Source organism: Ranitomeya variabilis, chromosome 1 (assembly GCF_051348905.1).
Source record: "Ranitomeya variabilis isolate aRanVar5 chromosome 1, aRanVar5.hap1, whole genome shotgun sequence".
Lineage (NCBI taxonomy): Eukaryota > Metazoa > Chordata > Amphibia > Anura > Dendrobatidae > Ranitomeya > Ranitomeya variabilis.
The window spans coordinates 193,243,487-193,259,556 of NC_135232.1; the positions used below are offsets into that span (position 1 = coordinate 193,243,487).

The 16,070-nt window shown below is 42.1% G+C and overlaps 1 protein-coding gene across 3 annotated transcripts in view; it reads left to right on the plus strand.

Moving 5' to 3' along the window:
- The window catches only part of SLC12A2 (solute carrier family 12 member 2), a 116,274-nt gene that overhangs the window by 49,479 nt on the left and 50,725 nt on the right, over positions 1-16,070 (plus strand). For all 3 annotated transcript variants that reach the window (XM_077291466.1, XM_077291448.1, XM_077291457.1), the window contains exons 3-5: positions 6,709-6,828; positions 9,423-9,498; positions 11,082-11,177. In XM_077291466.1, the coding sequence (XP_077147581.1) occupies positions 6,709-6,828; positions 9,423-9,498; positions 11,082-11,177 (292 nt within the window). The remainder of the gene's footprint in view (positions 1-6,708; positions 6,829-9,422; positions 9,499-11,081; positions 11,178-16,070) is intronic.

The window sequence follows — 16,070 nt, forward strand, 5'->3', positions numbered from 1 at the left end:
TATTCCTTCCTGTTGCAAACAGCTGTTTTTCTCATAGTCGGTCTTAGTCAATTTGCAGGCAATGTAAATAAATCTGGTTTTGCTGGAGGATATGTACAGAAGTTCATTTCAGTTTTACATCAGTTTCCTTTATACTACAGCATCTCAAGTGGAAAGCCGATATTGTGCACAGTCTCCATTATTCTTAATGTGCGCAGTGGATGCTCGCTTCCTTCAGGCTGCTGTTCATCGCTGATCGTACACACAGAAGACTCGCTCTTTGCGCCATCACTAAATATGAATCCAAGCTTTTCAAGCTGTCAATGAATGGTTTGAAAAATAACTTTCTTTCATGTACATATGTATTTGTTTTCCACTTGGCACAATCTGTTGTATCCTGTCATTGGTTCTTTCAGGCTGAAGAAACCCACCACAAAATTCCACCCAGTAAGCTCTGCTAAATAGCTGACACCCACCCACCCTGTGTTCTCAAAAGTATTGTCCAAGATTTTGATAATGTTAATTACCGTAGATGTCAACCTGAAAGGCTTTCGTTTACTACATATGCCAATATGTTTTCATGGGTGCAGAAAGATGACTTAATGTGATCGCTTTGTCCCCTGTCCGCAATTTTTAATTTATTTTTTGCCACAATCCAATTTTACAAAACTGGAGAAAAAATGCTGCAGTTCTACTACAATTCCAGCAAAAAATGCAACGTGTGAACTCTGCCTAGTGCGCTCTCCTGCATTGTGACATTACACCGAGTGAGAGGCCACGGTCACATTGTCTGATTTTGTCTTAAACTACTACCCAAATACTGACTATCAGGTGAAAGTGTAATAGAAACCCGTCACTACTTTTTAAAGTTGCCTACGTTGTGAAATCCAGAGCGTGTTACACCGGTAGTTTAGCACATTCGTACATGAAAATACAAGCAATTGTTCTCACTATTCACTGATGTCACAAAGGCCGTAATAATGCCAGAGTACGAATTAGATGTTTGGCCGGAATTTAGGTCAAGTTTCTTGTTAATCAGGTTATTTCGGGTCAAACTTTCCGTAATATATTGGACCTCAAACCTTTAATTCTTATTATGGATTCTATAAATACATTTTACTATTTTCTACTTGCCCTTAAGGAGGGTTAGTTGTAGGGATTGTCCCATAAGCACACATTGCCAATTCACAGAGTGGATGATAAATGTGTGAGTGATTGAGGGTCCGACTGCTGAAATCGCCTCTGGTGCTAAGATCAAGGGTCCAAAGTTCTGTGTGTGAATGAAGCTTTTGTGAAGAAGTGCTGCCTCTGCTCCATTAATTGTCTATAAATTCTATAGACAAAGGGCTTTGGGGCCGCCGTTTTCGTGGTCTATGGTAATTCGATCAGTCAGACTCCAAGTGAAATGTAAACGGGACGAAACCTTTAAGAAGAGCTAAATTATCTTATACATGTAGTGTTTTCCCTCTGTATTCAGAGCCTTATAAAACGAGCACATGCTGACCGTCCATAATATCTACTAATTTCCATCAGCTCTGGTGTGTTTGGACCCTATACTCTTCTGATACTCGCCTGACAAGTTTGGGGAGTTCACAGTAGTGGAAAGGTAATGGCTGCTGTCTTGGCCAGAAAATGCTTTGCAGACAATCTAAATAACTAGCATAGAGTTGTTGTTCCCAGACCTGTGATGGTATAGAGATGAACTGAGTCATCACATCCTACGCAATGATTGAAATCCTTCCGAAGAATGAATGAAGGATGGGAGAGGCTTGCCATGCCGAGTGATGGGAAGAGCTGTTTATACGGTTCATCTGTTGCCATTTTAGCTAAATAAGACATAGGGGAAATACTTCATGGGTATGTGCACACGATGTCTTCTGCAGGTGGGTACTTGCTGTGCATATGCTCAGTCCTTTAACACCTTCAGTTTTCTGAAGATGTAAAGGTTAAAAGAAGTGACCCATTTTCCACTTGGAAGCAGCACACTAACTTCTTCGATAGAAGTTTTAAAAAAGAAAAAAAAAAACAGAGGCAGGAGATGTTGCAAAACATGACCAAAAATAATAAAGACACTTCAGTACAAAACATGTCGGTGTGTTCCAAAACCTCTTCCTTATGGCTTGGTGTGCACATTTCTCTAAAAGCTTTCATTTCTTGTGCCAATCATGGGACAGGGTGCGCGGTATAAAGAGGCTGTGCCCCCTATTAAGTTAGTTGTATCTTTTGCTGTCCTTGCACCAAATAGACAAATCTTTGCCAGCTATGCGCTGCTGTAGATTTGCGTTTAAAGTTTTTGCTAATTTCTGGAGTAAAATAAAGTTAATTTGCTTTGCTAGATACCCCCCTCACCTGCTAAGCCCCACACTTTTACATGTGCCATGTGTTTAACCTCATTTCAGTTGTTGCATGTCCCCAGAATATTGCTGCACCTGTTATATGGACCCCCACTAGAAGAAGTGCTAGCCAATTTGTAAACAGCAGGGTGACATTTGCAATTTCCATAGATATGGCCAATTTTAAGTTTTACTACAAAAGGTAGCATTTTACACAGTAGTCAAAGGCTTAAATCGTCAGCGGTCGAGAGGCCAATTCGCCTAAAAATTTCGAATGGACTCTTGAGGCGGGTATCCAACAAAATATTTTTTGATTTCCTTAATGTAATACACAGTTCTCAACCCCCGCAGCCCAGTGCTGAGCCTCCAATGTACTGGTGGTCTTTGTTTACAAGCGTCTGTCACATGATCACATCAAGAGTAATCATGTGATGCCAGCAGTAGCGGTCACGCTTGTAGACCGGCAGGCGCTGAAGGCTCCGCACTGGACAGCTGACGCTCTGGTTTTCTTTTATTACAATGCCACTGTTGAATAACCTCCTTATAGAGAAGGAAATAAATGTTATTTTTGTATGAAGATCATTCAAAGAATTTAACTTAGTAAGCAGATTCCTAGTTGTCTATCCTGCGGTATCATTTTCATATTTAAAGAAGAACTTTTAATCTGTGATGGTTTTGTTTTTGTTAGTAAAGTACCAGGCGTTTTCCGTAGCCTCGTTCATAACAAATAGGCAAGTAGATCTTCATTGTTAATACATAGTGTGAGGGAGCTTGTCCTGTGGGTATATAGGGCTAGACGTGTGTACTACTGCTATATTTGGCCTGTTAATTGTCCAGACAAGTATTACAACTCTTGTATCTCCTCATTATTGTCTCAGGTTTTGTACAATTGCGACATTTGTCAGTCACTGCTGACACCACCACATGCCGTCTTTTTTTCACTTTTGTAGAAGTAACCTGGCTAGTTCACATCTATTTCATATTAACTGTCCTAGTCTTTATGTATATGTGTTTTATGTATATGTGTTTTATGAAGCGATGCCATCGTTACATGCATGTAAAGCTATTTACTAGTGAGGCAAAACATTCACAGGACCTGGTCTTGGACTAGAGCCCTCCGAACCTCCTCCTTCCAGCCTACATCCCGGATACCTCTTCTGATTTAGTAGAACAGGTTAAATGTATTGCTTGTGTCACTGGGAGGATTTTGCGGTACTGTGGTCGGCAGCCATGGACACCTTGGCCACCGTACCAGGCTCCTGCAAATCTTTTTGCTAAACACTATTTACTCTTAGGGTACCATTACACAAAACGATTTACCAACGATCACGACCAGCGATACGACCTGGCCGTGATCGTTGGTAAGTCGTTGTGTGGTCGCTGGGGAGCTGTCACAGACAGCTCTCCAGCGACCAACGATGCCGAAGTCCCCGGGTAACCAGGGTAAACATCGGGTTACTAAGCGCAGGGCCGTGCTTAGTAACCCGATGTTTGCCTTGGTTACCATCGTAAATGTAAAAAAAAAAAAAAAAAAACGTACATACTCACATTCCGGTGTCCGTCAGGTCCCTGGCCGTCTGCTTCCCGCACTGACTGAGTGCCGGCCGTAAAGTGAAAGCAGAGCACAGCGGTGACGTCACCGCTGTGCTCTGCTTTTACTTTCCGGCCGGCAGTCAGTCAGTGCGGGAAGCAGACGGCTAGGGACCTGACGGACACCGGAATATGTACGGTTTGTTTTTTGTTACATTTACGATGGTAACCAGGGTAAACATCGGGTTACTAAGCGCGGCCCTGCGCTTAGTAACCCAATGTTTACCCTGGTTACAAGCGAACGCATCGCTGGATCGGTGTCACACACACCGATCCAGCGATGACAGCGGGAGATCCAGCGACGAAATAAAGTTCCAAACGATCTGCTACGACGTTCGATTCTCAGCAGGGTCCCTGATCGCTGCTGCGTGTTAGACACAGCGATATCGTATGGATATCGCTGGAACGTCACGGATCGTACCATCGTAGCGACAAAAGTGCCACTGTGAGACGGTACCCTAATAACTCTGTTACAATCTCCAACCAAACCCTGTGCAGCCTTTTGCTGTAGTCGTCACACCACTGCTGCTGCTTCTTGCTAACCTGTAGAAGGGAGTGACGTGATGCTGGGGCACACTGGGTTTTTACTATCTGCAACTATGTGGACATGTACAGTGGTGTTCAAAATAATAATAGCAGTCCAATATGGCTAACCAGAGTAATCAGTGCTTTTGGTATAAATTATATTACCACATGTCAAACCATTTACCAGTTGGTGCAGTAGATTCTAAGAAAACCGCCAGACTCCGCATTCATGATCTGCAGGTCTCTGAGTCTTTGTATTAGAATAATTAATTGAAAGGGGGAGTGTTCAAAATAATAGCAGTGTGGCGTTCAATTAGTGAGGTCAATCATTCTGTGAAGAAGCAGGTGTGAATCAGGTGGCCCCTATGTAAGGGTGAAGCCAGGACATGTTGTACATGCATTTCTCTTTGAAAACCTGAGAAATATGGGTCATTTGAGACATTGTTTAGAAGAACAGCGAACCTTGATTAAAAAGTTGATTGGAGAGGGTAAAACGTATAAAGAAGTGCAGACAGGGATAGGCTGTTCAGCTAAAATGATCTCCAATGCCAAACCAGAGACGTGGAAGTAAACAGAAGACTACCATTCGAATGGATGGAAGAATAGCCGGAATGGCAAAGGCTCAGCCAATGGTCAGCTCGAGGATCATCAAAGACAGTCTCAAGGTACCTGGGAGTGCTGTGACAGGTAGAAGAAGCCTGTGTGACTCTTGGCAAGAAGTCCCCGCAAAGTCCCACTGATGAGCGGATACAATTTGCCAAAGAACACATCTACTGGCCTAAAGAGAAATGGAGAAACATTTTGTGGACTGATGAAATTAAAATAGTTCTTTTTGGTCCAAGGGCCGCAGATGGTTCGTCAGACGACCCCCAAACTCTGGATTCAGGCCACAGTACACTCTGAAGACGGTGAAGCATGGTGGTGCAATCATCCTGAAGATATGGGCATGTTTCTCTTACTATGGTGCCGGACCTATTCACCACATACCACGGATCATAGACCAGTTTGCATATATTAAAATACTTGAAGAGGTCATGTTGCATTACGTTGAAGAGGATATGCACTTGAAATGGGGGGTTTCAACAAGACAATGACCCTAAACACAGCAGTAAATAAGCAAAATCTTGGTTTAATTTAAAAAAAATTGAGGCTATGGAGTGGCCAGCCCAATCCCAGGACCTGAATCTGATAGAACACTTGTGGGATGACATTAAGGCTTTGTGACCACGTTGCGTTTTTTAAGCGTTTTTTCCGCTGCGGAAAGGCTTTAAAAAAAAACAAAAAAAAAAACTTATAGAACGCATCACATTATTTTTAATGGAATTCTGCATTGTTGTGCCCATGCTGCGTTTTTTTCCGCAGCAGAAACGCATCGCTGAAAAAAACGCAGCATGTTCATTAATTTTGCGGAATTGCGGCGATTTTGCCGCTATATAATTGTATTGGGACGCATGGAAAAAAAGCGAGAAAAACGCGACAAATACGCGAGAAAAACGGGAAAAACACACTAAAAAAAAACTGCTAGTAAAACGCAAGCAGATTTCCTGGCATGGGAGTCCAGTTTTGATGAGGAAACTTCTGCTTACATTCTGCAACATGGGCACATAGCCTAAAAATGCCGTTTTTGAGGCAAAGCCAAAAATTGTGGGATGTTGTCTAAGCATTCTGGGCTGAAATAACAGCTGCCAGGTGCCAGAAGATGGTGGTTGGCTTCATGCAACAGAGATGTGAAGCAGTTCTAAAAATCAAATTGGGAGTTTGTAAAGACAAATGCGGACACTGCTTTTTTTTTTTTTTTAACTGCCTAATGTACATTTTTGTTTGGTTGTTGTTGTTTGTTTTCCTGTAAAGTAGTTGAAACTTTTATACATTTTTCTTCGTTTTGATTTAGAAAACAGTTTGCAAAGTTCCCAATGCTGGAAATAAAACCTAGTATAAAGATTTTGTGATTACGTCATGTTTTTGAACACACTGACATTATTTTGAACAGTACTGTGGGTCTGAATAGGAACTGTATAATGAAAAGCGAAATCTAAAGCAACCCCCTCCACCACACTTCATTGCCTACATATTTTACCTGTTATACAACTTCATATCATGTGAACCCTGGAAGGACGACGAGGGCCTGGTTGGACCTTTTACTAAATGGAAATTCGCCTACTGCTTATATTAATTTTGCTTTGCAAAAAATTACAAATGATCTACATTCACCTTTTTATTCACATTCAGTAAGAGTGTGAAGTATTCCACTAATATTCCTGTGTCCTCTTGGGTTTTTCAGGAGCCGTTTGAAGATGGTTTTGCCAATGGAGATGATGGAACACCAACAGGAGATGCTGTCACCAATCATGTTGCCGATGGAAAAGGAGTAGTAAAATTTGGTTGGATTAAAGGGGTATTGGTGAGTAGGTTTTCGTTCAGTTATTTCACCACAGTTAGCCAAGTTCTGAAGCGTTACCAATAAATCCCATCACAGCGACTGATAATTGTATCAGTTCTTATACTAGGAACGTATAAAATCTTGGTAGATATTCACTTATTTCCCCAAATCCCTCCACACTTCATTTCTAGGCCTTTCTGGTCAGCCTTATAGAGAGCTCTGGGGTCTGTGCAGCCCCTGCAGACGCATGTGGAACACTTCTTTCATAATGGTGAAAAGGGTACCAAGCATTTTAAAAAGATTAAAAAAACAAACAAAAACACTCTATATAATATAATATCATAGTGACATTGCCAATGTTTTGATCAGTGGGGGTCTGGGTGCTGAAACCCCTTTAGTAATTGAAATAAAAGAGCAGAAGTGCCTATTTTATCTGATCAGATGCAAGGCGTGCGATGCCGCTAACTAACGAATCTTCTGACCTGGTACAAGATTTTTACCATATTCATATAGAGCAAGATATCATTACCAAGATTTCGGTGAAAACCTTGCATGAGATTAGTGCCCCGGACTTAGGGGGCCCAGGCCAACAGCCTGCCCTCCTCTCCTAGTGTTTCCTGGCCTGTAATGACTTGGAGAGCCCTAGAGAAGACCCCAAACCTGTTCATTGTTTGTGTATCAGACACATATGGTACATGTGCTGAAGCCACTGAAAAATATGCACAGTGGGATTAATGGGAAAAGGGTTAAACCTCATTTTCGGCTGCTGTAAATGAGCTGCCACTTAGGAGGACTCTAATTTTAGATGTGATCTAAGTGATCTCTCCATTTATAAGATGTAATGCAGCTGTTTCCCAGTTGCTATGACAGGAAATCTTCCCGTGTCATCACTGCTCGGGGAACAAAAGAGTAAAGGGGAGAGGGGCCGGTCATGAGACAAGCGTCCTCTGCAGCAAGGGACGCTGGGAAAAGGAAGGCACGAAATGCATAGCACTTCCTCTACTAGGGGAGAACGGAAGACAATGTTGTACCTTCTAGAGCAGTCCAGTAGTTCAGGATTGTCCTAATCTGGCATATATTAGGTGTTGTAGACGTCAGATTATAAGAATTGTACAATGTACACTAAAACAATATTACAGCTAGATTTGCCATACTTCTAGTAGTTTGTATGTCTGAATTTCCTCTTTTCATAGTGTTACAATATTTATATATTTAATTTTTTTTTTTTTAATGATACCGTGGGCAGCATGAATAAGACACTAGGTGCATTACTTAAGAGCTCATTCAGATGGGTGTATAATTGTTCCATGTGCAGCACGGAGACCACACACCTCCATTATAGCCAGTGCACATGGCCTATCTTCCAGATCATGAATATTGATGACAGACAGTGCTCGGATAACGTGTTATGGTCGGGTGTTACCGGTGTATCTTGGGCGCACTTGAATAATATGTTTGAGTCCCTGCTGTGACTGCTTGATTTGTGGCTGTTAGACACCTGCAAGACGTGTGGATTCCCTAACAAACAGGCAATCCCCACATGTGTTGCTGCTGTCTAACTGCTGCGCATCATGCAGCCGCAGGGACTCTAGCAGAACTCCGTTATCCAAGATCCGTTTGCTCATCACTAACCATGAAGCAATTTGGTCAGTTTTACAGACTGGTATAATGCATGCAGTGAACGGCATGCCGCTCCTGCTCCTATGAGCAGTGTGGAAGAAGCACGGAGCTGCACATGTCACATCCCCAGTTTACCCCGATCTTCATTATGCCCATCTGAACTAGGCTTTATTTTGAAATGCTGTGATGCTTCAGAGAAAACATACTTTGCAAAGTCTGCTGGGCGCCCTGCGTTTTTGGATGGCTTGTCCTAGGCAGGTCTGCGCAGCCTCTCCCTGCCCTGCTTCCCTTGATTGACAGTTCTGCCCCGATAGATGTTACAGGGAGAGAGCTGTCAGACAAGGGAGTGAGTATGTTTGAGACCTGCCTGACAAGGGGAGCACGGTGGGGAGACTAGCCATGCTACTCAAAGGGTCCCTGGCCGGCTTTTCCATGTATGCGTTCTCTGAAATGTTGCCCTTTCAGAATTATACATGTTCTGCTACAATCACACCTCCAGGCTCTGATTCATGCCGGCATGGTTTGGGCAGCAGGAGTCTCCTACAAGGTGGCCAACTTGACTTTTTATTTTTTCTGGATCTCTTCTGAAAAAAAAATCACAGACAATATTTTTTTTACGGGCACATTGTAAAACCATATTACGGAAAGTCATTTTGACTATAAGAGTTCCGTGTCTACAGCCCATAATTCTGATATGAAGACATCAGCTGCATTCACCTAAAATTACTATTACAGTCAAAATAACCTGTATAAGGTTGTACAAAAAAATCAGGGACGCCTTATGTGTTTCTTTACAGACAGGGCAAAGAGCCCTATGTTTATGGACTATCTTGGTATTTCTGCATGGTTGGCAACCCTGGTCTCCTGTCGGGTTCCCATCAAGCCCAATTTCCAGTTGTAGATTCCGAATTAAGTTAACAGAAAACCAGATCATATGATATCACTAGATAATTGGGGTTATGAAATAAATTCATTTTATTTCTCTTGTGACCTAGGTACGATGCATGCTGAATATATGGGGGGTGATGCTGTTCATTCGGTTGTCGTGGATCGTCGGCCACGCTGGAATCGGTACGTTCTGATTTGTTTTTTATAATAATAAGATGGCTATAAAAGTGTGGCTCCGCTGGAGAGCGTATGATCTGCTTAGTGGAGCAGAAGAGTTCTGGCATATCCTCTGCCTGTGACATGGCAGACACGCCAGAGAGATGTAAGAGACATTTTCACGCTAGTGTCAGAGGCAGCCTCTGATGTTTCCCTCCACGCTCGCACGGAGACCCAGCTCTGCAATATTACAGACACTTACTGCACACACTGTCAACTATAGGTTCTTGTTTTAGGCTTCAAGTAGACAGATTTCATAATATGTCTACATGTGTCTTGTTTTCCAGTCCTAGAAAATCAAGCTGCCTTTCCACCTTTTTCATGGTAATATGGTTTAAGCAATGGAATAATCTTATCCGCAGGGCATATAGCATGGCTGGTATTAGGAGCCACTTGGAGAATCTTACAAGGCAGTTCTTATTTTTATAGTAGCCCAACATTAAATACTTGAATAGAAAACGCTGCTTTAAGATTTTATCCACTACTTTTTTTTTTTTTTGGTGGCGACGGTCCGACGCAACCGTCGCACGACGGTTGCAACGTGTGGCAATGCGTCGCACTGCGTCATTAATAAAAGTCTATGGAGAAAAAACGCATCCTGCAAGCACTTTTGCAGGATGCGTTTTTTCTCCAAAACGACGCATAGCGACGTGCAGTGCACGACCCTAGTGTGAAAGTAGCCTTATTAATGAGCCCGGTGACGTGAAAAAAAATAAAATACCCCACTCCCAGACCAGTTGCTGATTGGTTGCAAGACTGGCCTGATGCCCCTGCAGAATTTTTCCACAGGGCATGCAGCACAGATTAGCTTGTGCCATAACGTCCTCTAGTACTGGTTTACCATCAGTTTTGTGAACAGGAGGGTGAGTGTTTTTCTATTTGTTTCTTGCTGGGTTGTCTAGTAGAGCACAACCCCTTTAATCATATGGTACTGACCCTGGTATGGTAAGACATCTATTAATGTACGGTAATTCTTAGAGCTGCACTCTTCAAATACAGATATCATGCAGGGGTCATGAGTAAATCCAATATACACGTGTATAATTATAATTTTCAGCTATTCTGGTTCTTCACCATTCTGCTAATGTAGCTCAAGGGTTATTCCTGAAATAACCAGCTATCCCCTAATCGTAGGATGCGGGCCCTTACTGATCTGTGGGGGTCCCCGAGACCTCTGTTACTCCTTCATGATCGTAGTAGATGCTTGGCCTAGGCTCTATTAATTGTTTATGGGACTCCCAGAAATCTAGAGGAGCACTGTACCTCTCTGGGAGCCTCATAGACCATGAATGGAGCAGAGGGGGAGCATTCACACTTCATCCCAGAAGGGGCTTCATAGCCGTTATCTTGGGGACACTCGCGTTCACAGTGGTAGGACCCTCCATGATCAGTAAGTATGGATTGGACATTTCGTGTTACTTTGGGAATAACCCTTTTGAGCCTGTAATGAAGTGTGCATGCGTGCATCTTATTTATGTCTTTATTTTTATCATTTTATTTTTAAGTCCTATTATTGGGCTTACTATTTAAACTTTTCTTCCTATTTCCAGGCTTAAGTGTTGTTGTCATTGGTATGGCCACTGTGGTGACAACTATCACTGGATTGTCTACTTCGGCCATTGCTACAAACGGCTTTGTGAAAGGAGGTAAATTTGTTCATTATCACTTTGATGTCTCCTTCTACTGCTGTTGCTTTGTCTCCAAAGAATAAGATTATTTTTCTTTCTTCTTGCTACTGATCAACAGTCATATGTGTTATCTTTGTCAGTCTTTAACATGGCCATCTGCTACAGACATACATGTGGACAGCGGCCTGCGGGAATGATGAGCATCGTTCTAATTCTGGAAATGTCATGTTGCATTTGCAAAAATCAAAACTTGTGTTCCGGGTTAGAGTTTAGTCTGTCTCATCACTTTGACACTCTGCTCCTAGTAATGCTGGAGTCAGGACCACCTCATACATTATATATTTGAGTCTTAAGAATTGCTGTCCGCAGCAGCATTTAAGACTTCCTATGTTTCCAGGAGCACTTACCCTGACTACAGCGGTGTATGGAGCTTATAGACGGTATTATACATGCACCTAGTAGAAATGTGTTGCTTGTTAAATGCATGGTTTATTTTTTTTGTTTTAATTTTTTAAACTATTTGGCTATTTTTTTGGACAGTTTCAACATTGACTTGTCTGTCCGTGCCGAATTTATGGAAATGGGTAGAGTGGTGTAATAAATGTGGTGCCTCTTTAGACTGCTGCTCTAAGTTTACACCAGCTATTACTTTGCACCAATAATTTGCGCCAACATTTGGTGTGTGGTATCACATTTTCGCTAGGTCATGGCTATAATCTAACAATACCCCCATCACTTTATGCAATGTCACTGACTTAGGAGTTGAAAAGCATGGCTAATAACATATTGTGCATGGCCATGATTAGAATATGTTTTGTGGTAATTTTTTTAGGCCTGTCCTCCTTAAGACCATTTTGACCAGCCTTCAAGAGGACCTGTCGTTTTCCGCAGTTTTGTACTTGGTGTAAATGCCGCTGTTCTCCTGAATCTGTCATTCTTTTGCTTTTGTTCCTGCTTTTCCCCATTATGAGATACGGCCCCTTGTCGTTTTTTTATGTAAATCCTAGTATTTTTTTATCAACTTTTCTGAGGACCACACCCAGTTGGCAACCAGACTATGTACAGGAAAAAGGGGGACATGCCTCAGGAACAGAGAGGCACAGGAATAAAAAATAAGTACTGCCAGCTTCAGGAGAGCAGCGGCATTTACACCAAGTAAGAACATTCTATATGGCCAGTAACCAGTTCTCTTATAGTCCACATGTGCTATACTTCTATAGTATACATTAATAACAAGGCATTCTCTGCTAGTATTTTTTTACACGTATAATATATATATATATATATATATATATATATATATATATATATATATATATATATATATATATATATATATATATATTTATTATAATTCTGGGAATACTGTATTGAGCCATTGCGCAGTATTTATCCCCCGCTCCTGTAGCTGTGGAAATAATGTCCTTTAAAACGTCCCGGTAGGTGTGATACAACCACATTGTGGATGGATACCAGGTGGCGGCCCTCAGTCTTTATTTCCAGCTATTGGAATTGGTGCCAGAGTAAAAGCCTTTGAAGCCCTTTCTTTTCTAGTGAGTAGTAATGGCTGGTGCGTTCAGGAGAGGACTGCGGACATCCCTACAGGGTTACTTGCTGATCAGGATAGCATACTATTTTTATTTTCCCTCTTTTAGATTGTATTGGTGTTTATTTGCCCCTCTTTCTTCACATTACCTTTGTTGCTATCCCCTGAGCACCATAAGTTTGTTACTTTGTGACTTCTGTAATATGATTTTGAGCAAGAGAGTTCTTCTGTATTTGGCATCTCCCCGCCTGCAGGCATTTCTTGTGATAGTAAGATTGTAAAGTGATTGTAAGATTCCAGTTATATATTTAATAGAAAAGTGGATTGAGACGCTTGTATAACTGCAGTGGTCTGCCATCTAAATGAAACCTACATTGCCCAGCCTAAGATGACAGCCACAGGGCATTCTGGAAGTTGTAGTCCCTCTACCGCTGGTAAGCCACAGGTTACAGAACACTGTGCTGTACTGAGCAACTTCTGCTTCCTTTGAACAAGTTAAAGCATACAAAAGCTACAGAGGTTTCTTCGTACCATTAAGTATGAGCGTCATTTGCTGCTTTTCTTCATATGCAAAATTAAAATATTTGGTTTAAGAACCTGATATGTTCTTTACATCTTTGTGTTGCCATCCTACATTTCTATGTACATGTGGCCGTTCCAAGCTGGTAGGGTCTAAATCTCCATGGATGATGAATATGGGACCACAGCTACTAGGACTCTTATCAGATGCGGAGTATTAGGGGCCACAGGGAGAATGCAGCTAGCTATAGGTTTTCATGTGACTGTGATATTCCCATGGCCGCTTGGTCAGCATTTATAGACGCGTAGGAGACCAACGTAATGTTCTATCCAGATGTTTATCATGTAACCTGGACAACCACAGGATTTTTATATATATATATTAGAGAAGCCCTCATGTTTTGTTTTTTTTTGTTTGTTTTTTTTTTGTTTCCCTGTTTCAATGAACAAGGACCCACTCTTATATACGGTACCACAACTGCAAATCGATAGAGGATCTTACTGCAAAATCACCCAAATCCATCTGCCTCCTCCACTTGAAAAATTTCACATGGGAAGGCTGTTTTTCAATTGAAGGGGGCTGATGGCATTGCACAGACAACTACAGGGAAAAAATCTGTAATACTTGTATATTAGGAAGTGCCACAAAATCACGTCCCCAACACATGGAAAATAAAGATAAGCGGGCAGGCCTTTTTAAATCTTCCCTACTAATCGGCTACTACTCTCTCGAATAGGCGACTAGCAGCAGACTCTACACATTGAATGAAGCTTAAGGGTATGTACACACGTAGACGGAACCTCTGCGGATTTTTCCGCACCTGTTTTGAGAAATCCGCAGGTAAAAAGCACTGCGTTTTACCTGCGGATTTACTGCCGATTTTATGCGTTTTTTGCGTGGATTCCACCTGCGGTTTTACACCTGCGGATTCCTATTATGGAGCAGGTGTAGACCGTTTCAGAATCTGCACAAAGAATGAACATGCTGCGGAATAAACAACGCAGCGTTTTTGCACGTTTTTTTTCCGCAGCATGTGCACTGCGGATTTTGTTTTCCATAGGTTTACATGGTACTGTAAACTCATGGAAAACAGCTGCGAATCCGCAGCGTCAAAACCGCTGCGGATCCACAGCAAAATCCGCAACGTGTGCACATACCCTCGTTGTCCTGTGTTTGCATCTAGTTGGCGCCTGAGCTATGACAGCTGATCAGTGGAGGTGCTGCTGGGTGTTGGCCCCAGCGATTGTTGTCTTATCCGATATGACCTTACAACACCTTTAAATGCATTGCCAGTCTTAAAACAGAATCATAGATTAGAAAATTGAATACTGGTTGTATGAAAACAGGAGGTAATGTCCTGGATGGCAGATATGTGTCATCAAGGTAGTTGACTTCGCTAAGGTCTGTACCAGTAGCACTAGGTTACTGAGAGAGTTTTAATTTGACTGGATTTTGGATCTGGGAGTTAGGAGCAACCAAAAGCATCTGGGAGGGGAAAGGTCATTCTCCTAATCCAGCCTGTGGCTTACAGGCCTAATAACAGCAGCTGGTGTTAGTTCAGCGGAGTTGAGTTTGGGCTGGAGCTGAATGGAGGGGTGTTTGGAGAACACGTGTAAACTGCTGGTGTACTGCGATTTATAAGGCTGCTACATTTACTCTGTTTCATTGTGCCTGAAGAAAGGACTGTTTGTTATTCATTTGTACTGGAGAAAAACTTTTTTGGAGCTGTGAAGTTTATGATGGACAATAACTTTATGCTGGTTTTTGATTACAAAAACCCTGTGCTAGTGTGCGTATACAGTTGTCTACCAGAAAGCCAAAACCTGTCACGGTTCTGAGAGGCAACGTGGTATAGATGGAAAGAAATATCATGGTTAACGATGGTGGAGCAGAATGTTTTTAATTGTACATACTGTGCTTGAAGGCAGCCTCTGACCCTATTGACCCTGACCATATTGTGTATTCGCTTTCCTCGTATATTAACAGTCGTTTCAGGATTGGTTCAGGATGGCCGGTAGTGCTGATTGTTACTTACAAAGGCCACAAAGTGCTGGCTTACGGGGGAACATTCTTCTTTCAGTGGCAGTCACTTTTTCACGCTATTTACCGTACTAACCTTCTCTAGGGACCCCCATAGGAAACACTGGATTAGGATATCATCTATAATTTTCACTCTGTAGATAATAGGGAAGTAAAAGGCACAATTTTATTATATCTTGTTTGTTTCTTAACCCTACCATTATAAAAGTTTGGTGAAGAAACTAGTTCTCCTATGGAAATTTAAAGCAATGGCGCTAAAGGTGGCCATACACATTAAAGGAATTCCACCAAAACCCTCCAAATTCAGCACAATTGACCAGGTATACCAGCTTTGTCAGGCCACTTGTACTTTGTTCTCCTGGGAGATAAGCAGCCAGCAGCAGTGTCTGTCTCCTTCTGGTATTACATTATGTGGCACATTTATGATGTAAAAAAAAACACGCAGCAGTTTTCCACATAGCAAATATTTCCATGTGTGACTCTCTCCTATATTAGGTGCACCAGGACCAAATCAATAGAATTTGTCACCAGGTTTTGGTTACCCCCAAGAGCAGCATAATGGAGAGCCAGAGACCCTGACTCTAGTGATGTCACTTACAGGGCCGCTTACTATAGTCTGATAAAATCATTGTTTTATCAGCAGGAGATTATCTCTAGAGGACTAGTAAACCTGCTGCCGGGTAGTCCTCCTTATTCATGAGCTCTGTATAACCCCACCCTCACCACTGATTGGCAGCTTTCTGTCTATGCAGAGTAAACAGAGGGCTGCCAATCACTGGTGTGGGTGAGGTTATGTACAGCAAGA